We start from the raw sequence: 23,178 nt of genomic DNA, 5'->3' as shown, positions 1-23,178 counted from the left end.
CCTCTCTTCTGTCCTTCTGCTCTCCTCTCTCTGTCCTGCCAGTTGAGGGCTTGCGAGAGGAGGAGTTGGTCCGTAGTGGCAGTCGTGAACAGCGGCGGAAGGCCCTACCAGGGGGGTCAGGGTCGGGTGAGCTGGATGACCCCATAGAGGCCCTGGTAGCTGTACCCACTGTGGTCTACCATGAGCCGGCAACCACCACCACCACCACTACAGGTAGGGGGTGTTCTCACCCAGGGAGGGCTTTTAGGTCAAAGGATTTTACACTGTAGAGCAGGGCTATTAAAATCTTAACCTACGAGGTCGAGAGTGCCACTGTTTTTCTGTTATACTTGATAATTAATTGAACCTACCTACAGGGCTAAATCAGTCTCTGATTCTAATGTTTTTTAGGTCCAGATTAGAATTTTACGGCAATAGAGCAATGCCCAGGAACCTTACTCTGGCCAATAAGCACTGAAGTTAATATAATGGTCATCCTCAATCAGTTCTGCAAGTGATGTGCTGTTACAGGATTTTATGTTCCGAGTGTTATTTCACTTCCTGTTTACTGTCGTGATTGTATACGTCACACTACAGTGCTGTTGGCAAAAGGTAGGCATACCATATCTAATATGTTCAGGTCTGATAATTGCTTTGTTTGTGGGTGGCAACAGTGGCGCTTAGAGAAAATACAAAACACAACCCCCCTCACATCCTCCCCATAGTTGATATTGTGTTCTCCTCTCTGTTTCGCCATGGGCTCTGTCATTATGTGTGTTTAACTGGCAGGGTGGGGGTAGGAGCCTGGAGAGGCGCCTGCGTTGTCACACTAGGTCTGTAATGAGAGCGCTGATGCAGTGCCACAGCTGTAAGCTGCCCTGTCCAGCATGGGAGATGGACTGCACTGGAGAGAAACATGGCTGAGAGGCAACAGGGAGTGGACATGGGGTGTGGGCTAAGGGACGGTGCAAAGGGGTTTTACGAGTTCCCTGTATCTTAACAATGTCTCAGAAGAACTGGAGATGGGATATTACTATGGCCTATTCCTGAATGTTTGTCATCATATATCAACTGGTGGCCTGAAATAATCATGCTTTTGGAAAAATCTGTCGTAGACGTTGTTTCTCTAACACTACCAACTGTCAAATTGTGTATCTGTAGAACCTCCAACTACTCCAGAAACAACTACCCAGAATAATGAGTTGGTGACAGAGAAGGCTCCCAAAGAGAAGAGGAAGAGGAAGAAAGAGAAGGATCGCTCCAAGGTGGACAATAAGGAGGAGCAGGGGACAACTCAGGGGAAACCAGTAGAGGATGAGAACTCTGACAGGGAGAAAGTCAGGAAGACAATCCCCACCCAGCCTGTCACAGGTACACTAACTCCCATCCATCCCACCGACAGCACACTGTTTGTAAAAACACTATTATTGTTACTTCAAGATGTACCAGGCAAAATGTTTTTGTTTAAAAAGCCTGTGTATGTATTTTCAGTGTTGTAAGTGAAGTACCTTATTTAGAGCCCATAGTATGCACACTCTTCTAGCGCTAAAGGATAAAGTTAAGTCCGAGAAGAGGAGTTCTGGCGTTACTTTGTCATCCTCAGCACTGCAATCATAGAACAAAATATTCCAGTGAGTGGCAATTTCCGATCTGATGACAGCGTTTCCTGAGGAGGGGAGCACAGAGAGAACAGGATAATGATAGGGCCTCTGGAGCAGAAATGTCCTTGCACTCTCCTGTATTCCTCTGTAACACACACACACACACCTACTACTAATGCATTTTCCTTAGTTTGGATCAGCCAGTTTTCTTGATTTTAAGAGTGTTTCTTCGTTAATCCAGTGGTGTCCACTCGGAAGGCCTTTGAGTGTGACACGACCGCAGCCGCTGACGTGGTCATGTTGGTGGACGGCTCCTGGAGCATTGGCCGCACCAACTTCAGACGTGTCAGGGACTTCCTGGAGGGTCTAGTCACGCCTTTCCATATCGGCCCAGACAGGGTGCAGATAGGTGAGACACAGCAGACTCTTTCTGCTGAATTAGCGTTTTGGGTTTCTTATGAAAGGGTGTGTGATTTGATCTCATAATTAATATAATAATAAGCCACATATATAAGACGTCCCCGGGCAGATGTCTTTTGATCTTAATGGTTCTGTTTTGTGGACTTTCTTTCATCTAAATCCTGGTGGTTTTGGCCCCTTTCCTGTTTCTGCAGCTGTAAATACTCGACCTATAACAGTACTCGCCTCTGTTAGGTTTTTACTTCCCGGGACACCAATAACTGTCGTGTGGAGTGATATTACCAGTTTATTGCCCCTCCGTTTCCCCAGCCCTTTCTCAGTACAGTGGAGACCCTCGCACTGAGTGGCAGCTCAACAACTTCACTACCAAAGAGCAACTGCTGGAGGCTGTCAGGAACTTCAGATACAAGGGCGGCAACACCTTCACGGGCCAGGCTCTGCTGCATGTCCTGGAGGAGAACCTGAGACACGAGTCGGGGGCGAGGCCGGACACCCCTCGTATCCTCATCCTCCTGACGGATGGGAAGTCGCAGGATGACGCCATCGCTGCAGCCAACCGGCTGAAGAACACCGGCGTGGAGATCATTGCCGTAGGTGAGATCTACCCTGGTGGTGCAGCCTGTTACTCTTGAGGGTTTAGTTTGCACAATGGAGAGTACCGGAAGTACAGGAGTTTGTGTGGCTTTGTTTGTTTGTTTTTTTGCATGTTATTTATGCTTGGTTGTGTCTGTTCAGGAATGTATTGCCGTGTGAAATAAGGACTGTGCCTGTGTCTTTCAGGTGTAAAGAACGCAGACGAATCAGAGCTGAGGCAGGTGGCGTCTGAGCCTCTGGAGATCAACGTCTACAATGTGAATGACTTCCCTCTGCTCAGCAAACTGGTGGACCGACTGGTGCACATCCTCTGTGGGAAGATAGAGGAGCGCAGCATTGCTAAGAGTGAGTTTAGTATTTCAGTACATTCATCCGTATGTTTATACAAACTCTTACGAAACTCTCTTTCTGTGAGGAAATACCAAGTAGTTTCCTCATTCTCTGTTTACTGCGTAGGAAACGAAAGGCCGACAGAGGACCCTGTGCTCTACTACCCAAGCCCCACAGACCTGGAGTTCTCTGAGCTGGGCCCCAGGGAGGTGCAGCTGAGCTGGACTGGACCTACCCGACCTGTCCTGCAGTACAGAGTGGTGTTCCACAGCGCCGAGGGACAGAGCCCACAGGAGGTCCGAGATGGACAGAATGTTCTCATGAATGTCTGCATTTACAAGTCATTGCAGTTATGAAGCTCAAGATCTTTTGTCATGGAAATAAATCAGTTGTGTCAACATGTAGCTATTTGGTGGTTTTGGCTGTGAGTGACTTGATCTGTGTGGCGTCTGTGTTCAGGTGGTTGTGAATGGGACTGTCTCCAGTGTTCTGCTGGGTGGACTCTCCTCCCAGACCCACTACCACATATCAATCTTTCCTGTCTACGATGACAACGTTGGTCTGGCCCTCAGAGGGACCATCACCACATGTAAGGCAGAACCCATCTGCCACATTTCTCACACATCATGTACTTCATAATGCAAATAACTCGACGAAACCGTGGAAATAATTTCTGATGCATTCCCTCTACCGTGGAAATAACTTCTGATACATTCTCTCTACCGTGGAAATAACTTCTGATGCATTCTCTCTACCGTGGAAATAACTTCTGATGCATTCTCTCTACCGTGGAAATAACTTCTGATACATTCTCTCTACCGTGGAAATAACTTCTGATACATTCCCTCTACCGTGGAAATAACTTCTGATACATTCCCTCTACCCTCTCTTTCTCTCCTCTCCTGGATCATCAGTGCCCCTGGCCATGCCGGAGGGTCTGGAGGTGACCCCCTCGTCCCCCAGCAGTCTGAGGGTGCGTTGGGGTGCCACCGCGGGGGCCACTCAGTATATGGTTCTCTACTCCTCCCTCAGCCACGGAGAGCCCGACGATGCCAAGGAGGTGAGGTTACTGGAGGATGGCAGAGTGACGTGTGTAATATGTTGATGTGTTTCTTAGGATCATTTTGTGTATTAAATCCCTGTCCCAGGTGAAGTTTGGGGCAGACCAGACTGATGTGATGCTGGGTGGTCTGATACCAGTGACAGACTACTCTGTCACCCTGTATGCCCTGTATGACGAGGACCCCAGTGACCCTGTCACTGCTATCGCCACCACATGTGAGGATGTTATCACTATTTTCTGTGTGTCATTTTTTTTTCTCCCCAATTTCGTGATATCCAATTGCGATCCAATTACGATCTTGTCATCACTGCAACTCCCCAACTCCGCCTCAAGGAGTTGCTAGAGCGCGATGAGCCAAGTAAAGCCCTTCTAAAACGGACTATCCTGCCGATCCTTGACTTCGGCGATGTAATTTGCAAAATAACCTCAAACTCTACTCAGCAAATTGGATGAAGTCTATCACAGTGCCATCTGTTTTGTCACCAAAGCCCCATACACTACCCGCCACTGCGACCTGTATGCTGTCGTTGGCTGGCTCTCGCTTCATATTCGTCGCCAATCCCGCTGGCTCCAGGTCCATCTATAGGTCTTTGCTAGGTAAATCCCCGCCTTATCTCAGCTCACTGGTCACCATAGCAGCACCCACTCATAGTACGCACTCCAGCAGCTATATCTCACTGGTCTCCCCCAAAGCCAATTCCTCCTTTGGCCGCCTTCCGTTCCAGTTCTCTGCTGCCAATGACTGGAACGAATTGTAAAAATCACTGAAGCTGGACACCCATACCCTCACTAACGTTAAGCACCAGCTGTCAGAGCAGCTCACAGATCACTGCACCTGTACATAACCCATCTGTAAATAGCCCATCCAACTTCCTCATCCCCATACTGTTATTTATTATTTATTTTTTTTTTTGCTCCTTTGTATCCCAGTATCTCTACTTGCACATTCATCTATCACTCCAGTGTTTAATTGCTAAATTGTATTCATTGCCTTACCCCCCTTATCCTACCACATTTACACACACTGTATATAGACTTTTTCTCTATTGTGTTATTGACTGTATGTTTGTTTACTCCATGTGTAACTCTGTGTTGTTGTTTGTGTCGCACTGCTTTGCTTTATCTTGGCCAGGTCGCAGTTGTAAATGAGAACTTGTTCTCGACTGGCCTACCTGGTGAAATAAATAAATACAAATATTTTCTACTCTTTCTCTGTAGACCCGTTGCCCTCCCCCGTCAGCATGCAGTTTCCCAAGGTGAGCCACAGCATGGTCAGGGTCAGCTGGGTTCCTGGAGTGGTTGATGTTCCCGGTCACAGAATCACCTGCAGCACCAACCATGGCAGTGATGTCAAACAGGTGCTCACCATTTAACTACTGTGGAATAAAACACACACTACTCAATAAATATGTTTTATTTATTATCCCGTACGGGCTCGGGAGAGACGAAGGTCGAAAGCCATGCGTCCTCCGAAACACAACCTAACCGAGCCGCACTGCTTCTTAACACAGCGTGCATCCAACCCGAAAGCCAGCCGCACCAATGTGTCGGAGGAAACACCGTGCACCTGGCGACCTGGTTAGCGTGCACTGCGCCCGGCCTGCCACAGGAGTCGCTAGTGCGCGATGAGACAAGGATATCCCTACTGGCCAAACCCTCCCTAACCCGGGCGACGCTTGGCCAATTGTGCGTCGCCCCACGGACCTCCCGGTCGCGGCTGGCTTCGACAGAGCCTGGGCTCGAACCCAGATTCTCTGGTGGCACAGCTAGCACTGCGATGCAGTGCCTTAGACCACTGCGCCACCCGGGAGGCAATATGTTTTATTATAAGATATTTCCTTGATTCATTAATTTAGTATCTCCTTCTTTCTGTCTGTCACTTTCCCGCTCGCCTCTCTTCTCTCCAGGTGGAGGTGACAGGTGTGAACTCGGTGCTGCTACAGAACCTGTCCTCTCTGTCTAGATACTTGGTGTCGGTGCAGTCACAGTATGAGCAGGGCCTGTCCTCACCGCTCACAGCCAACGTCACCACATGTAAGATCCTGAAACCAAGCACGTCACACACACACATTTCCACATCCATACATGACCTGTGCATATGACAGAGATTGTTGTTTCTCCCTCCCCTCTGCCCCTCTCTCTGTGTCTCTCTGTCAGTGAGGGTACCAGCCCCCTCTGATCTCCGAGTCACAAACTTCTCAGGAAGTGACATCACAGTTCGATGGGAGTCAGCCGCCGATGACGTTGTCTCCTACCTGATTAAATGGATCTCACTCAGTGGAGGGGACCTCAGACAGGTATGTGGAGGAACCTCGGCTTGTCTGTTAAATCTAGTAAGACGCACCAATATTTCATTGCCAATTCGACACTGTGTTGCATGTGTGTGTTTCAGTTGAGGGTGGATGGGGACAGCGAGGGGGCCATATTGGAGGGGGTGCAGGACGATAAGGAGTATCAGATTTCACTGTCTGCCCTCTACGCCGATGGAGCACAGAGTGAGGCAGTGGCTATACGATACAGCACCTGTGAGTTCAAAATTCACACATTGTCACAGATCTGGAGATGTTAATCGCATCAATATGTAACATTGGGATGTAGAGGTTGTAGTTCTCAGCTTAAAGAGCACGCGCTAATGTGTTCTAGTGTCAGGTGGCGGCCCTTCCAGTGTGTCCATCTCAGAGGAGACTGCAGTCAGTCTCCTGGTGAGCTGGGTTCCTCCCAACGCCCATGTACTTCAATACCATGTCTCCTACACCGCCCTGACGGGAGGAGAGACACAGGAGAGCACTGTGAGTACACACACACACACACACACACACAGGTCAGGTTAGGTTGGTTGTTACAGTGTTATGCCTCTGCAGGTGTTGGTTTCAGGCAGCGAGAGACGAACATTGCTGCAGACCCTGCTACCTGACACACGCTACAGCATCCTGGTCACTGCGGAGTACCGCAACCGAGAGGGAGGGAGCGCCTCCGCACAGGGCAAGACCAGTGAGTCACTTACACACCAACTGTCATTAATAGTCTATCACCTGTGAATGCATGGTCTCGCGTGCTCTAGTGTACGCAGACATCCCGTCAGTTGTCTCTCCATGTCTGTTCCTCCAGTCAGTCTGCGAGTGAGCAGTGTCAGTGTGATGAGGTCTGATCACTCCAGTATCTGCGTGTCTTGGAGGCCTGTTTCAGCAGTCAGCGGTTACCGCATTGCCATCCAGTCTTTCAAAGGTAACGAGACCTTTTCTAGCACATCACGAAGTGACACGGGTAGTCGGGGATCTTGGTTTTGGAGCTACCATCCATCGCTGTTTCTTACAAGGATATTGTGTGTGGCGTATGTTTTTCTCTATGTCCCTACTGTGTTTGGGAGTCCAGACAAGCAGACAAAGCAGGAGATAGTGGATGCATCAAGCAGCAGCTACTGTTTCACTGAGCTGGAGCCAGAGACTGTGTACCGCATCAGTGTGCACTCCCGCCTCGACACTGTAGAGGGAGCTGCCGTCTCCATTCTCCACCCCACAGGTCTGTATACCATCAGCATTGGGAAAGGGGGATACCTTTGTCAGTTGTACAACTGAATGCCTTCAACTGAAATGTGTCTTCCGCATTTAACCCAACCCCTCTGAATCAGAGCGGTGCGGGGGGCTGCCTTAATCGACATCCACGTCTTCGGCGCCCGGGGAACAGTGGGTTAACTGCCTTGCTCAGGGGCAGAACGACCGATGTTTACCTTGTCAGCTCGGGGTTTGATTGTAGATGTAAACAGACCACTGGGGTACAATCCTCTTGGTGGGAAACACTCTCAATGTAACATTACATATTCATGAAAGTAGAACGAGATAGAAGTATTGAGCATTTGGATTTTGATCCCGACAGCATCGTCCCCAGCCAGAATCCCCATTCATCCCAGACTGCACCCAATTCGCAATGAAGGTACTTCTTTATATTATAGTTAATTGTACAGAACAGAGCTATATTGACAGTGCTGTGACATACCTTTGTTTGTGATTAAACACTGCCCTCTTGTGTTACAGTTTGCCCTGAGGTGACTATCAGAAACAGCATTGTAAAAGGTAAGGAAATTATGTTTGTAAAGTAAAGAGCTTTTGTCATATGCACATGGGTGTGTGAGAGTCTGTGTGTGTTTCTGCACCAGGGTTCGATATGATGGAGGCTTTTGGTCTGACCCAGAGGGCTTACTCATCTGTGGAGGGGGTGGCTGCTGAGCCTTTTGTCTTCAATACTCTACACACCTATACTGTGTACAGAGACATCCAACTGACTCAGAGCACAGGGTGAGACATTTACACAGGCACACACACACACACACACACACACACACACACACACACACACACACACACACACACACACACACACACACACACACACACACACACACACACACACACACACACACACACACACACACACACACACAGGTCACTTATCTCTATATTGTCCCATCCACAGATTCATCCACCCAGCAGGCTTTTCTCCAGAGCACACCATCAGTATAGCTTTCCGTCTGCTACAGGACACCCCCAGGGAGCCCTTTGCCCTCTGGCAACTCACCGACAACGACTTCCAGCCCAAGATGGGCGTGGTGCTGGACCGTGAGTCTGAGGAGAGGGATGGGGTTGAGGACTGCCATTTTGAGGGATTTGTAGTTTTTACTGTTTGTTGTGCTCAGGGATCTCACTAAATTTGCTTCAGTCATCCTGAGTGACTTACAATTAGTGCATTCATCTTAAGATTGCTAGGTGTGACAACAATACATCACAGTACATTTTCACTCAAGAAAGTATTTATTAGCAAAATAGTGCCAGCAGGAAAATCCCTTTTTGTGTGTGTGTGTGTGTGGGGGGGTGTTAGGGGCACTGAGTTATTTCTGACACTCTTCAAAGGGGTAGGGACTCTGCGGTCTGACTTTAGGGGGAAGATTGTTTACTCATCATACGGTGGATCATTTCCCCAAAAAACTGTTTTTCATCTCCCCTCCCTTCTCTCTCTCTCTCCTTTCTCTCTCTGTGCCCCCCAGCTGTGAGCAAACTGTTGCTGTACTTCAGTCTGGATTACAGAGGGGAGGTTCAGGAGCTCACCTTCGACCAGCCACAGGTCCACAGGCTGTTCTACGGAAGCTTCCACAAGGTGAACGAGAGAGAAAATATTTGATAAATAGAAGGAAGAAAGGGGGAGAGAACAAGGACGAGGGGCAGTTCAACATCAAGACAATGCTGTTTTAGATGGTGATTAGAGAACGTGACCATGGATATAGAACTCTAATATATTGTCTATGGTTGTGACATACAGCACGAGTCGCTCTAACACACCCTCCTGTCCTGTGATTGGCAGATCCACCTGTCTATCAGCCAGGTGAGCGTATCCCTGTCTGTGGACTGCCAGCATGTGGGTGAGAGGCCCGCACGGCCACTGGGGACTCTGCCCACCGACGGTTTTGAGACACTGGGCAAACTGATGAAGACCCGTGGACCACACAGCGGCTCTGCCCCGGTAGGTTGGAACAGAACTGTTACTTTGACCCACACATAACATAAACTGTAGTAACCAGACTCTTTGTTTTTTTTTCCTCCTCCAGTTCCAGCTACAGTCCTTTGAGATTGTGTGCAACACCACCTGGGCATTAGAGGACACCTGCTGTGATTTGCCAGGCCTGGTTAGTGACACACAGTAACTCTATTAAAGGTCATGGGGAAATGAATACATACCGACGTCTAGAGGAATATGGAGTTAATGAATGTATTAGAAGCGGAGTGCATGAATGTATCTGGCGTCCTGCCCTGAATATCACTGTAACTTCATTGACTTGTAATGCTGCCTGTGTGACTATCTCAGAGGGATGAGGAGAGCTGCCCCGCCCCTGCCTATGCCTGCACCTGTACCTCCGACATACCTGGAGCTCCTGGGGTCATGGGTCCTCCTGTGAGTCACAGTGTTACGTTATGATTTAAAGCAGAATAAATTGATTCAATTAACTATAATGTAGTTGTGAAGTGATTAGCAATTGCAATAATTTCATGACTGATCCTAAGATCATTATGCAACAATCCTTGTCCCTGTTTTTTTGTTTTGTTTTAGGGCAAACCGGGTCCTCGTGGAGAAAAGGGTGAAAAGGGAGAGGAGGGCCAAAAGGTCAGAGGTCTTGACACTTGTGAAGCCGATACAGAAGCGCCTGAACAGTTCACTATACACAGCTGAACTCCATCTGTATTGCACCATAGCCTATTTTCACATGTACTGTACATCATCATGTTTGTCAGAATGTGATGGTGACAGATTTTCCTATATTTTAACCTCTATTCACCACTCCTGTTTTTCTCAGGGTGAGATAGGCCCTTCAGGGAAAATGGGGTCAGAAGGCGTTCTTGGGCCCCTGGGAAATCGTGGCCCTCGGGGATTGACAGTTCAGGGCAAAGTGGTGGGTCGATTGTAAATGATTATTTTAGAGCATCCTTATTGCTCTCCATGTTTAGAAAGTGCTACATTGATTTTTAAATGCATCTATCATGTTTGCCCTTTTTGTATTGGAAACATATGTTATTGTGATCAATTGTGCAATGTCAGCATATTGCAGATCTGTGCCGTGTTATTATGTGATTACAACAACATGTATCACTTTTGACCTCTGTGTCCGTTCCGTCTCTACAGGGACCTCCAGGGGCTCGGGGTGTGAAGGGGGAGGTGGGAAAGCCAGGTGGACAGGTGAGTCTGATTTACAACATTTCAACAACAAATGAAACAGAACAGGATATTATTTTGATTTGACCTGGCTTCCAACATTTGATCCACTGTGCTATAGTTTACATTATATTTTTCTTCTTTGATCCCTCCACTTTCCTTCCTTCTCCTTCCCTTCCCTATCATCTCCTCCCCTCCTCCATCCGCATCCCTGTGTTTCTCTAGGGTTTCCCAGGTCCTCCTGGACCCAAAGGGAACGAAGGAGCCCCAGGCCCCAAGGTGAGCTCAATCTCCACCCTTATTCAAACACGTTCCACAAAGCCACAAGCTCAAGACTCCAAGTGTTTGTATTATTAGTTATGTGTATCAGTCTGAAGCCAGCTCTGACCCTGACCTTTGCCTCCCCGGTGTTTTTCAGGGCATCAGAGGAGTTGAGGGGAACATGGGCGGACCAGGGATTACTGGACCTAGGGTAAGAGTGGGGTGAATGTCAAGCGGAGACAGACTTGTCATTGCTTTTCTAGTGATCTCTCTCTATTGCTCCTCCCCTAATCCACCCATCTGTGTTGTCAGGGTTTCCAGGGTATGCCAGGACACCCAGGGGTTGTTGGAGAGAGGGGACCTTTAGGGGGGGTGGGGCCGACCGTAAGTACTGAGGCACAAACAGAGCTTCATACCCTGGGACTGTCGCATCCAATATACTGTTGAAATCGCCAACCACGCCATCACACAATTTCAGTATGCTCAATGTTAACTCATTCAGTGATGATCCATTGTCTGAGGTGAACCTAATTGTATTCGTAGCGATAATGGTTATCAACCAGTTCATCGTAGTTTCCTTTTCTATTAACAGGGTCTTCCTGGGAATAAAGGTGAAAGGGGAGAGAAGGTACATTTTTATCATGCAAGAAAATGTGTTTGTGCTCTCTTGGCCCATTGATTGACAGACATGCTCTGTGTTTTAGGGAGAGCCTCAGTCCATGGCAATGATCTTCCAGCTGGTCACACAGGCCTGTGAGCAACTGGTGCACAGTAAGTACTGCAATGCTGTACTTGTGTTAATGTAAGGTGATGTTTGAGGGAGTGCACATGGTTGTGTATCTGTGTAGACTTATTCACGATTGTTTTTCAGACGAGGTGCTGAAGCTGGATTTGTTCCTGAATGAGATGAGCCGCAAGCCTGTGCCCATTGAGGAGCCAGTGGGTCCCCCAGGAGAGCCTGGTATACCAGGGGGAAAGGGCCCACCAGGACAGAGGGGGAACCAGGGAAGACTGGGAACTAGTGGGGAACCAGGGAAGTCTGGATACCCAGGAGAGCAGGGTGAGGCCTTGGGTTTTACACGGTGGTGGTGGTGGTGGTGGTGGGTCAGACTTCTTACGTGATTAAATGTCTCTCATCAGTGGTTCCTTCTTTCCTTCAGGACGTAGAGGTGCCCCCGGGGAGAAAGGCAGCTTAGGGCCCAATGTCCAGGGACCACAGGGAATCAAAGGATTTGCAGGTACACTCATCAGCTCTATCTCTATGAGCAGAAAAATCAAGAAACGGTCATTGAAAAGTTTAATTGCTGCTCTCAACTTAGTGGTTTGGGTTTTTTGTGATTGTGCAGGTCTCCCAGGAGAGGCCAAGCTGGGCAGTCCCGGCCCTAGAGGAGAGGATGGCCAGACGGGACCTCCGGGCATCGCAGGAGCATTCGGGCAGGCAGGAGAGATCGGTCCCCCTGGTGTTTGTGATAGCAGTGGCTGTCATAGAGGTGCTCAGACACAAGCAGGTACAACAGCCATATCTAGGACCATTTACAGTAAATATTTCCATATTGAAGATATTACCATGCTATTTTACTGTTTTTGACGGTATGTCATTTTTCAGAGGACCCATATTTTGGATACCAGCCTTGAGCACACAGTGGAAGCTGAATTTTCTTGTGACATTGTGGTCCAGCTCCTGTCATCTCTTTCATTTTAAGTGGCCATAGAGCACTTGTGCCATTAGACCTGATGGACAGACTGGGACTGGAGCTGACGAAGCACCACAGTGGAGCAGGTTTGTTGCATTGGAGCTCGTCAGTGACTCAGAGACACATGGGCCACTATTAAGGGGAAAAGGAAGTTGACATGGTGCCTCTTCTTCACTTCTTCCTTCTCATGAAACACTAATATATCAAGTGTTTCCACTGCCATGAAAACTGATGAAAAGTACATTTTTAAGTATTTGAATAGGTCCTACCTGTTAATAAACTCGCTAACATATTGTAAAGGCCTATGTTTTAATGGAGGCTATGTAGTGGATATTTTGGTAGACAGTAGGCCTGTTATAGTTAACTGATGTATGTTACGACCTTCGCACTGAAAATGTTAAATCTGCTCCTTACTATGTCCATGTTTTTGTACTCATGCACTGTAACATATTACATGTTAAGCATAAATTCAAATATGGTTACTATCTGTAGCTTTTATTATATTTTTTTATACCTAAACTGCCTCAAAATGTTAATCCAAAGAGTTAATTTTGTATAAAAAAAAAAACTATTTTGTTTCAAACAAATTATATACTGTGAGAATGTCTTAATTATTTTATAGATATATAGATATACTGTATATGATAAATTGAATCTTGTTATTCTCATTATACACTAACATGCAGATTTCCTGTATTACATTTTGTATTTTGTCTCACAGGAAAGCCCTGTTTACAATTCCTGCTTCATGTGTGTAAACGGCCTTTGGCAGTTGAAATGTAGCCATGTGTTCTTGAAAACATTTGATGTGTTTTACTTTTTTTCTACTCCGAAGTGTGTGTGTGTGTGTGTGTGTGTGTGTGTGTGTGTGTGTGTGTGTGTGTGTGTGTGTGTGTGTGTGTGTGTGTGTGTGTGTGTGTGTGTGTGTGTGTGTGTGTGTGTGTGTGTGTGTGTGTGTGTGTGTGTGTGTGTGTGAGAGAGAGACCAGCATTAGACCAGATTCTACATAAATATGGTAGTCTAAATACTTAAACAGCAGGAAGACAATTGAGAGTAATAAAATCTTGACCTAAAAAACTAAACTTGCCTGAACTGTTTTTTTCTTCTTAATCCCTAAACAGTGGACCACTTGACTGTAATGAGATAATAAATGATTATATACTGCAAGACAATGGAAGATGGGCTACTGTTACTGGTGAATTGAATTGAATATTGGCATGATCTGTATTCTCCATTATAAACTGTGTGGTTCAAGTCCTGAATGCTGATTGGCTGACATACCACAGGTGTGACAAAACATTTATTTTTACTTCTGTTAATATGTTGGGAATCAGTTTGTATTAAGGCACCTCGGGGGGTTGTGGTATATGGCTATACCACGGCTAAGGGCTGTATTCAGGTACTCCGCAATGCATCTTTGAACAGGCATTAGCCGTGGTATATTTTCCATATACCACACACCCTAATGCCTTACTGCTTAAATATACCTTGTCAATTATATGTTATGCAAGAGCTCGGATGCAGAGTAGCCCACGTTTTACCAGCATGGAGAGGCCAGAGAAAGTCAGACTCGTAAATTGGGCCAAGGAACCGAAGTTGTTATTGGGTGAAGGCCATTCCGCAATACAGCAGATGAAGGCGCGGCATGAGCGTGGAGAACGGATAGAAGTGGTTATGGACAGCTAGGAACAATAAGAGCCAAGTGTAGAGGGAAGGTGAGGAAGAACGGCTCCAAGGTGGCCGACAAACCGTACCCTGCTGTCTCGGATGGAAGTTGAACCGTGACAAGAGTGGGGATGAATTATTTGCGGTGGCAGGTGTCGTGAAGACTGACCTCCAAGTCCGAGCCTCACCCAAATGTTCATGCAAAGTAGTGATGCGAGGGATGACTCAACCCGCAGTCACGGCAGGTTTAAGGTCAAGAAATATAGTGTGTGGATAAAGGGAGTATAGGTGGCGAGCAGGTTGAATAAAAATAAAATATTTTAAAAATCCCTGAATGTATAATTATTGTGCAATTATTATCTATAGCCTACACTGAGTTTTTCATTCATTATTTTGTTGCAATTGTGGTGGGGATCATGATCCTGAGTTCCTGGATTGCCCTGTAAGGGTGAAGGAGATTGAGATGGGGATCATGATCCTGAGTTCCTGGAGTGCCCTGAAAAGGGTGAAGGAGATTGAGATGGGGATCATGATCCTGAGTTCCTGGAGTGCCCTAAAAGGGTGTGAAGGGTGAAGGAGATTGAGATGGGGATCATGGTCCTGAGTTCCTGGAGTGCGGTGTAAGGGTGAAGGAGATTGAGATGGGGATCATGGTCCTGAGTTCCTGGAGTGCCCTGTAAGGGTGAAGGAGATTGAGATGGGGATCATGATCCTGAGTTCCTGGAGTGCCCTAAAAGGGTGAAGGAGATTGAGATGGGGATCATGATCCTGAGTTCCTGGAGTGCGGTGTAAGGGTGAAGGAGATTGAGATGGGGATCATGATCCTGAGTTCCTGGAGTGCCCTGTAAGGGTGAAGGAGATTGAGGTGGCAAAAGTTAGTGGTCAATCGAATCTCCTATGGGGAGGTGATTAAAATAATTGAGAAAATAAGTGATAGAGAATAGATATTAGTGGACACAACACAGCCTGCAGTAATTGTTTGCTTCCAGACAAAATATACCCTGTGTGTTAAAACGGATTTTGTTGCGTTCATTGCCACAGTTATAAACTGTACAGCAGAAGTCTCAAAGAAGTCGAAGAAACTGGACATTATTGTGGCTGTGGCAGAAATGATTTTGGGACTTCAGGATTTTAGATTAAGATTTACAAGGGGTACTGGCACCGGAAGAGCCGCCCTCCCGGGTTCCCCTTGAGCCTGTGTGGTGATCAGATCTGTAAAAAAAAAAATGTAACAAAAAAGCTTTTTGATTGAATTGATTTATACATTTTTGGGTCGTTTTTTGGTAGGTGTGGATGACTGGGGTGATACCTGCTGGGTGGAAACGTACGGTGGTGTTGACGTATGTAAAACCAGGTAAAGATCCCGGGCGGACAGTTATAGGCCTATCGCACTGACATCCAATGTGTAAGTTGATGGGAAAGATGACAGTGAGTAGGATGATGTATTTCTTGGAAGTTAGGGGTTTGTTGAGCGTAGCACAGAGTGGGTGGATGGATGCCATGGCATGGATGCCCTGGTGACAGTCAGTACAGAGATAGCCAAGGCCCTGACAATAAAATAGGGGATGACTGTTGTGTATTTTGACATTGACATTGAGAAGGCTTATGATAGCATGTGGAGGGAAGGGTTGTTGATCAAGCTGACTGCATTGGGGGACGTCTGTATAACTGGATCATAGACTTCTTGTGAGATCGAGTCATACGGGTGTTGGGTGGGTCAGAATTGTCAATGCTGTTAGAAGTGGACAATGGTACTCCCCAGGGAATTGTGGTTAGTCAGATGTTGTTCACCCTGCTGATAAATGACATATTAGAGGACGTGGGACAGGGAGTGGGTGTGGCCTTGTATGCTGATGATGGGGCTCTATGGAAGAGACGTGGGAATGTGAATATGTAATGAAGATGCAAGAAAGTGTGGGAGTTGTGGAAGATTGGACTCAAACATGAGGGTTTAGGATGTGTGTGTCCAAGTCCTGCTTTATGGTGTTTTCTAGGAGGAAGGTTAAAGATGTCAGGCTGAAAATATACAGTCAGAATATAGGTAGGGTGTCTGAGTGTAAGTATTTAGGTATGTGGTTTGATGAGAGGCTCCACGTGGAAGAGCCATGTTGAGTATATTGAAATGAAGTGCTGGAAGGTGCTGAACCTCATAAGGGCAGTGGCAGGATGTGATTGGTGGTCGGAAAGAGAAACACTGTTATATATGTACCAGACATGGATTTTGATTTGATTGAACCTTTATTTAACTAGGCAAATCAGTTATGAACAAATTCTTATTTACAATGACGGCCTACCAAAAGACAGAAGGCCTCCCGCGGGGACGGAGGCTGGGATTAAAAATAAAAATATATGAATATAGGACAAAACACACATCACGACAAGAGAGACAACACAACACTACATGAAGAGAGACCTAAGATGACAGCATAGCAAGGCAGCAACACAACATGACAACAACATGGTAGCAGCACAAAACATGGTACAAATATTATTGGGCAACAGCACAAAGGGCAAAAAGGTAGAGACAACACCACGCAAAGCAGCCACAACTGTCAGTAAGAGTGTCCATGATTGAGTCTGAATGAAGAGATTGAGATGAAACTGTTCCGTTTGAGTGTTTGTTGCTGCTCGTTCCAGGCGCCAGCTGCAGCGAACTGAAAAGAGGAGCAACCCAGGGATGTGATTAGGTCATCTTTGGATTATGTTTGCTTTGTGTAAGGGTCGGCAGCCAAAACGGTACTACGGTGCATGGAAAGGGCCCTGAGATTGTGCGTGTAGTGCCTTCAGGACAACACCTGTTGAGGCATTGCAGGTGGATAGTGGGGAACCGCCACTGAGGATAAAGTGGGACAAACATTAGCGTACTGGGCGAGGTTGAAAGGGAGTTCAGAAGGACATCCTGTTGTCACGTCAACTGGGGAAAACTTCCTATGTTTTGGCCTTTCTAGGGAGTTTTTCCTAGCCACCGTGCTTCTACACCTGCATTGCTTGCTGTTTGGGGTTTTAGGCTGGGTTTCTGTACAGCACTTTGAGATATCAGCTGATGTACGAAGGGCTATATAAATAAATTTGATTTGATGAAACAGGTCTGTGTGATGAGTGTTTAGTGGAGGAAACGGTTGATATTTTGTGAATTGTATGATGTAGATGGGAAGAGATTGTGTGAAAGGGTTAGAGAGGCTGGACGGGTTTGGGGTTTGGGTGGCGTAGTTGGGAGAAGGAAGTGGTGTCTTGGGCTCTATTTCACTTTGTTAGAGGAACATGACTAATGAAGATCATTTAATGTAGTTATTAGTCTGTGACTGGCCTCACACTCCAGTACAGTAGGTAGTGATGTATGCACATTGAACGTTGGATGCGATCCGCCAACCCAATGCCAAAGAAGAAGAAATCCCGTACAGTCAAATATATTTATAACTATTGTATGTGGCGCCACCTAGTGGTATGTATATTATTAGGAACCAAATAGTGAAGAATTTGTTGCACGGGTAAATATTTTACAACGCACCCGCATCCGGCTCAACAACATTCCAACCAACATGGCAAGCCGAAAAGGTTCACAGCAAAGCCGGGGAGATGGTGATAAATACTCGGTGTTGTTGCCCACTTACAATGAACGAGAGAATCTACCGCTTATTGTGTGGCTATTGGTAAAATACTTCGGTGAAAGGTAGATCATTTCAGATTGTGTTGTCCGGAGTGTGTGACAAGATGTCAGTGATAAACTGTCACTAAAATCAGATTTGCCAAGAGGGGACAGCCCTCATTGCGATCGTCAATGGCTTACTTTTGCTATCTGTTGCGGGTGGGTATAATTTGTGGAACGTTCCAACAGGAATCTGTTCCTAAAACGTCTAAAGTATAAGGTTATCAACAAACAACGCATCCAAAGTAGCATGATCAATTCACCTAGCTAACTAGGTGCCGAATAGGCATCATTTTACCACGGAGTTTATTCTTAATGTTTGCCCATAGGCTAAAAGTGAGAACAGACATTTTACGGGAATAAACGTGGTGAGTGAAACATTCCCTACCCGGTATCTTATTCTGCTGCTATACAACTTTGTATTTACTACGTTTTTGGAACAGATTCCTGTTGGAACGCATCACAAATTATACCCACCCATCTGTTGCTGTGATTACCAGTCGCTCATTGATTATTTCAGCTAATGACATACCCTCTGTGTGTGTGTGTGTGTGTGTGTGTGTGTGTGTGTGTGTGTGTGTGTGTGTGTGTGTGTGTGTGTGTGTGTGTGTGTGTGTGTGTGTGTGTGTGTGTGTGTGTGTGTGTGTGTGTGTGTGTGTGTATGGAATATGATTTATATAAATACCTCTATGAGCTTATTTCAGCTGTTTTACCTCTGCGGTCTTCATAACAACAAAAGGCAGTTGTGGATGAGCCAAGCAATGATGTAAACATGCAACATTGTACTCCATAGACATCAAAGACTGCAATAACATTTTGCAGATTGTACCTTTATAAGAATATAGCATATAACTCACATTTGAACAGATATTGCATATTTGAAAGACTGACTGAAATTCAAGCTGTAACTGGAACTATGATTAGAGCTCTTTGTAAAGTCCCTGTTTTCATCAAATGTCAGATTAGCATTTGTTGTGTGATGGTTTGAAACGCCTTTTTACTTATTCACAGTGGATACGAGTACGAGATTATTGTCATTGATGATGGAAGTCCAGATGGGACACTTGAGGTGGCAGAACAACTGCAGAAGATATACGGAGAGGACAAGATAGTAAGTGAATTTAATAGATTAGTTGTTATTTTTGTATATACTTTAACATTCACGTACCTGCTGGCAAAGCAAGACACTCATTCACTCTCTGCTCTTTGCGGTTATTTTTCAGCTCCTTCGACCAAGAGCAAAGAAACTAGGGTTAGGTAAGTGTCACATACTCATTCATCAGAGTCATCAGAGTGAACACATCAGAGTGAACACATCAGAGTGAACACATCAGAGTGAACACATCAGAGTGAACACATCAGAGTGAACACATCAGAACACAGTGTTATTGAACACATCAGAGTGAACACAGTGTTATTGAACACATCAGAGTGAACACATCAGAGTGAACACATCAGAGTGAACACATCAGAGTGAACACATCAGAGTGAACACAGTGTTATTGAACACTATCTCAGGTACACATGTCAGGTAATGTCCTTTTAATTCTGCATTCAGGAACAGCCTACATCCATGGCATTAAACATGCCAGAGGGAACTATGTCTTCATAATGGATGCAGACCTCTCCCATCATGTGAGTGGATCTCCTGTATCTCTGGACAATACAGTGTCAGAGAAGCAGGTTGGGATAATGGCACCGGACCCTGTACATACAATAATAACCATTTTAAAATGTTTCCAAGAACATACTATTTTCTAGTCCCTTTTTTTTCTAATCAAGAGGTTACTTGTGGTGTTACATTGCTTGGTTGGATATTTGTATCAAAATGCTTCATTGCCAGGATAATCTTTTATGAAATCCTTTGAATGCATACATTCTAAAATACATACAATTATCTTTCCTTGCAGCCTAAATTTATTCCAGAATTCATAAAGTAAGTAATCTATTTTAATTCATCGCAAAATGTGAATGTGTATATTTTGGGGGGAAATGTAAAATTCAGAATATAGTATAGCAATCTACATCTCTACCATGTGATCATCTGTTACCAAGTATCTGATGTGAATGTGTTTGTCTCCAAGGAAACAGAGGGAAGGGGGTATGACCTTGTGTCAGGCACCCGATACAGAGGAGATGGGGGCGTGTACGGATGGGACCTGCGCAGGAAACTCATCAGGTGACTGCAGGGGCACTCTCGTCTGCTACATCTACACTACCATTCAAAAGTTTGGGGTCACTTAGAAATGTCCTTGTTTTTGAAAGAAAATAAACATTTTTGTCCATTATGTTGTAAATTACTATTGTAGCTGGAAATGGCAGATTTTTTTATGGGTGAATGGAATATCTACATAGGCGTACAGAGGCCCATAAATCAGCACAACAGTTTTCAGCTGTGCAAACATAATTGTAAAATGGTTTTCTAAAGATAAATTAGCCTTTTAAAATTATAAACTTGGATTAGCTAACACAACATGCCATTGGAACACAGGAGTGATGGTTGCTGATAATGGGCCTCTGTACGCCTATGTAGATATTCCATTCAGCCGTTTCCAGCTATAACATTAACAATGTCTGCACTGTATTTCTGATCAATTTGATGTTATTTTAATGGAATTTATTTATTTATTTATTTCAAAAACAAGGACATTTCTAATTTACCCCAAACTTTTGAATGGTAGTGTAGGTTGTTGGCCGTCATTTATTCAGCTTATACAGAAGGCAAGTATTAAACTCTCGTCTGTGTGTGTCCCTCCCTCTCTAACAGTCGGGGAGCGAACTATGTCACACAGGTGCTGCTGAGACCTGGGGCATCAGACCTGACTGGCAGCTTCAGGTAAGGAGCTAAATGTAAATAGGTGTGAAGAACAGCAGGCACAGCAATCACACCTACAGTTGAAGTCGGAAGTTTACATACACTTAGGTTGAAGTCATTAAAACTTGTTTTTCAACCACTCCACAAATATTTTATGGCTAGCACGGGGTGGCAGCATCATGGTGTGGGGGTACTTTGCTGCAGGAGGGACTGGTGCACTTCACAAAATAGATGGCATCATGAGGAGGGATTATGTTGATATATATATATATATATATATATATAGAAGCAACATCTCAAGACATCAGTCAGGACGTTTAAGCTTGGTCGCAAATGGGTCTTCCAAATAGACAATGACCCCAAGCATACTTCCAAAGTATTGGCAAAATGGCTTAAGGGAAATAAAGTCAAGGTATCGGAGTGTCCATTGCAAAGCCCTGACCTCAATCATATAGAAAATTTGTGGGCAGAACTGAAAAAGCGTGTGCGAGCAAGGAGGCCTACAAACCTGACTCCATTACACCAGCAATGTCAGAAGGAATGGGCCAAAATTCACTCAACTTATTGTGGGATGCCTGTGGAAGGCTACCCGAAATGTTTGACCCAAGTTAAACAATTTAAAGGCAATGCTACCAAATACTAAATGAGTGTATGTAAACTTCTGACCCTCTGGGAATGTGATAAATAATTATCTCTAATATTATTCTGACATTTCACATTCTTAAAATCAAGTGGTGATCCTGACTGACCTAAGACAGGGAATTTTTACTGGGATTAAATGTCAGAAATTGTGAAACTGAGTTTAAATGTATTTGGCTAAGGTGTATGTAAACTTCCGACTTCAACTGTACTTACATACTGGTACATCTTCCTTTATCTTCCTTAGTGTGCCAGTGTGTGTTATCTCACTGTTTTGTTTTTTATGCATGGTGATCTCAGGCTTTACAAGAAGGAGGTACTGGAGAGACTGGTGGAGAGGTGTGTGTCCAAAGGCTACGTCTTTCAGATGGAGATGATTGTCCGTGCTAGACAGCTGAACTACACCATTGGAGAGGTGAGGCCTTTTTTGGGGGGGGGGGGGGGGGGTTGTGTCATTTTGTTTAGTTTCTTAATCATGAGATGTTTTATTTGTTTTTACCGTCGAGGACCACATTTGGACACAGTGTTTTAATTAATACTTTTAAATGCTATCCTCTGGGAATACATCTGTTGTATATGTTTTCACCCAAATAAATTAAGTTATGTTAATCATGTCAATAGGTTGTATGTAGCTTAGTTAAAGAGAGTTTTATCTACTTTCCCACAGCCAGATTAACTTGTGAATACCATTTTGATGTTTCTGCGTGCAGTTTGAAGGAAGTTGCTATCTTGTGTACAATTGCTAACTAGTGTTAGCGCAATGACTGGGAGTATATGGGTACACTACCCCTTAACTTTCTTCATACTGGAGGCAGATACATACAAATGGTATCCTGAAGTTCATCTGACTCTTCATTGCCAAAATCCAATCTATCCCTTTAACTATAGTTTTCCTTCTTCCAAACAGGTTCCAATTTCGTTTGTGGATCGTGTTTATGGGGAGTCTAAACTGGGAGGAAATGAAATAGTGTCGTTCCTGAAAGGACTACTTACTCTCTTCGCGACAACATGATTTATGATGCTCTAGGTTTGGACTCAGCACTGCTTTTTAGTTTTTCAGTCATGGCCTTCAATGCAGTAATGAACCTACATCAAAATCAGTAGCGTAGGACGCACCCCCACAGCACACGCGAGGCTGGGGCCCCCAAGCTTTACGGAGCATCAAACAAACTTCAATTTTGGTTGGGGAAGATAGCAAGTGAACACTTCATAAGCCATGGCAAAATGTTTAGGATTACAGGAAATTTGCTTTAAAACTGGGGGGGGCTAAACTCTATGTCACTGATAAAAATGAGAAGGGGAAATGGACAGACTATGCTCCTTTCTATGAGTAGTTGATTATTGACAAGTCAAAGCACAGAAAGTAATACATTAAAATATTAATTCTTCACTGCCTCTGCTTTAGATGGATCTCCAATCATACATAAAGATGTTGAAGCATCAAGCTTCTTCCTATGTATTATTGTAGATTGATTAACTCCTTTCTGTTCATTACTTTCATATTTTGGTGGGATTACACTACCAGTCAAAAGTTTTAGAAAACCTACTGATTCAAGGGTTTTTCTACATTTCCTATATTTTTCTCTCAACCAGCTTAACTAGGAATGCTTTTCCAACAGCCTTTAAGGAGTTCCCACATATGCTGTGCACTTGTTGGCTGCTTTTCCTTCATTCTGTGGTCCAACTGATCCCAAACCATCTTAATTTGGTTGAGGTCGGGTGATTGTGTATGCCAGATCATCTGATGCAGCATTCCTTCTTGGTCAAATAGTCCT

The 23,178-nt window shown here is 45.1% G+C and overlaps 2 protein-coding genes across 2 annotated transcripts in view; both read left to right on the top strand.

Annotated features, from left to right (window-relative positions):
• The window catches only part of LOC124031929 (collagen alpha-1(XX) chain), a 37,275-nt gene extending 23,562 nt beyond the window's left edge, over positions 1 to 13,713 (top strand). Inside the window, exons 5-41 of the mRNA XM_046343747.1 lie at positions 43 to 213; positions 1,141 to 1,350; positions 1,822 to 1,989; positions 2,310 to 2,594; positions 2,781 to 2,939; positions 3,051 to 3,220; positions 3,384 to 3,513; positions 3,839 to 3,984; positions 4,073 to 4,202; positions 5,206 to 5,345; positions 5,895 to 6,021; positions 6,145 to 6,284; positions 6,380 to 6,512; positions 6,631 to 6,776; positions 6,849 to 6,978; positions 7,096 to 7,212; positions 7,360 to 7,506; positions 7,861 to 7,917; positions 8,019 to 8,057; positions 8,141 to 8,279; positions 8,458 to 8,600; positions 9,026 to 9,135; positions 9,340 to 9,498; positions 9,584 to 9,661; positions 9,841 to 9,927; positions 10,084 to 10,137; positions 10,328 to 10,423; positions 10,654 to 10,707; positions 10,909 to 10,962; positions 11,102 to 11,155; positions 11,257 to 11,328; positions 11,537 to 11,572; positions 11,649 to 11,715; positions 11,816 to 12,004; positions 12,105 to 12,182; positions 12,291 to 12,452; positions 12,551 to 13,713. Coding sequence (XP_046199703.1) covers positions 43 to 213; positions 1,141 to 1,350; positions 1,822 to 1,989; positions 2,310 to 2,594; positions 2,781 to 2,939; positions 3,051 to 3,220; positions 3,384 to 3,513; positions 3,839 to 3,984; positions 4,073 to 4,202; positions 5,206 to 5,345; positions 5,895 to 6,021; positions 6,145 to 6,284; positions 6,380 to 6,512; positions 6,631 to 6,776; positions 6,849 to 6,978; positions 7,096 to 7,212; positions 7,360 to 7,506; positions 7,861 to 7,917; positions 8,019 to 8,057; positions 8,141 to 8,279; positions 8,458 to 8,600; positions 9,026 to 9,135; positions 9,340 to 9,498; positions 9,584 to 9,661; positions 9,841 to 9,927; positions 10,084 to 10,137; positions 10,328 to 10,423; positions 10,654 to 10,707; positions 10,909 to 10,962; positions 11,102 to 11,155; positions 11,257 to 11,328; positions 11,537 to 11,572; positions 11,649 to 11,715; positions 11,816 to 12,004; positions 12,105 to 12,182; positions 12,291 to 12,452; positions 12,551 to 12,579 — 4,406 coding nt within the window. The 3' untranslated portion in view covers positions 12,580 to 13,713. The remainder of the gene's footprint in view (positions 1 to 42; positions 214 to 1,140; positions 1,351 to 1,821; positions 1,990 to 2,309; positions 2,595 to 2,780; positions 2,940 to 3,050; positions 3,221 to 3,383; positions 3,514 to 3,838; positions 3,985 to 4,072; positions 4,203 to 5,205; positions 5,346 to 5,894; positions 6,022 to 6,144; positions 6,285 to 6,379; positions 6,513 to 6,630; positions 6,777 to 6,848; positions 6,979 to 7,095; positions 7,213 to 7,359; positions 7,507 to 7,860; positions 7,918 to 8,018; positions 8,058 to 8,140; positions 8,280 to 8,457; positions 8,601 to 9,025; positions 9,136 to 9,339; positions 9,499 to 9,583; positions 9,662 to 9,840; positions 9,928 to 10,083; positions 10,138 to 10,327; positions 10,424 to 10,653; positions 10,708 to 10,908; positions 10,963 to 11,101; positions 11,156 to 11,256; positions 11,329 to 11,536; positions 11,573 to 11,648; positions 11,716 to 11,815; positions 12,005 to 12,104; positions 12,183 to 12,290; positions 12,453 to 12,550) is intronic.
• Positions 13,714 to 17,787: 4,074 nt separating this feature from the next.
• dpm1 (dolichyl-phosphate mannosyltransferase subunit 1, catalytic) lies at positions 17,788 to 22,718 on the top strand. The gene is given in 9 exon segments (XM_046337047.1): positions 17,788 to 17,973; positions 18,961 to 19,060; positions 19,173 to 19,206; positions 19,508 to 19,584; positions 19,860 to 19,889; positions 20,034 to 20,128; positions 20,717 to 20,785; positions 21,704 to 21,818; positions 22,311 to 22,718. Coding segments are annotated over 9 exon segments (756 nt in total). The 5' UTR covers positions 17,788 to 17,842; the 3' UTR covers positions 22,416 to 22,718.
• The last annotated feature ends 460 nt before the right edge of the window (positions 22,719 to 23,178 follow it).

Source organism: Oncorhynchus gorbuscha, linkage group LG03 (genome assembly GCF_021184085.1).
Source record: "Oncorhynchus gorbuscha isolate QuinsamMale2020 ecotype Even-year linkage group LG03, OgorEven_v1.0, whole genome shotgun sequence".
In the NCBI taxonomy this organism is placed as follows: Eukaryota; Metazoa; Chordata; class Actinopteri; order Salmoniformes; family Salmonidae; genus Oncorhynchus; species Oncorhynchus gorbuscha.
This window is presented reverse-complemented; position numbering and strand designations above follow the sequence as displayed.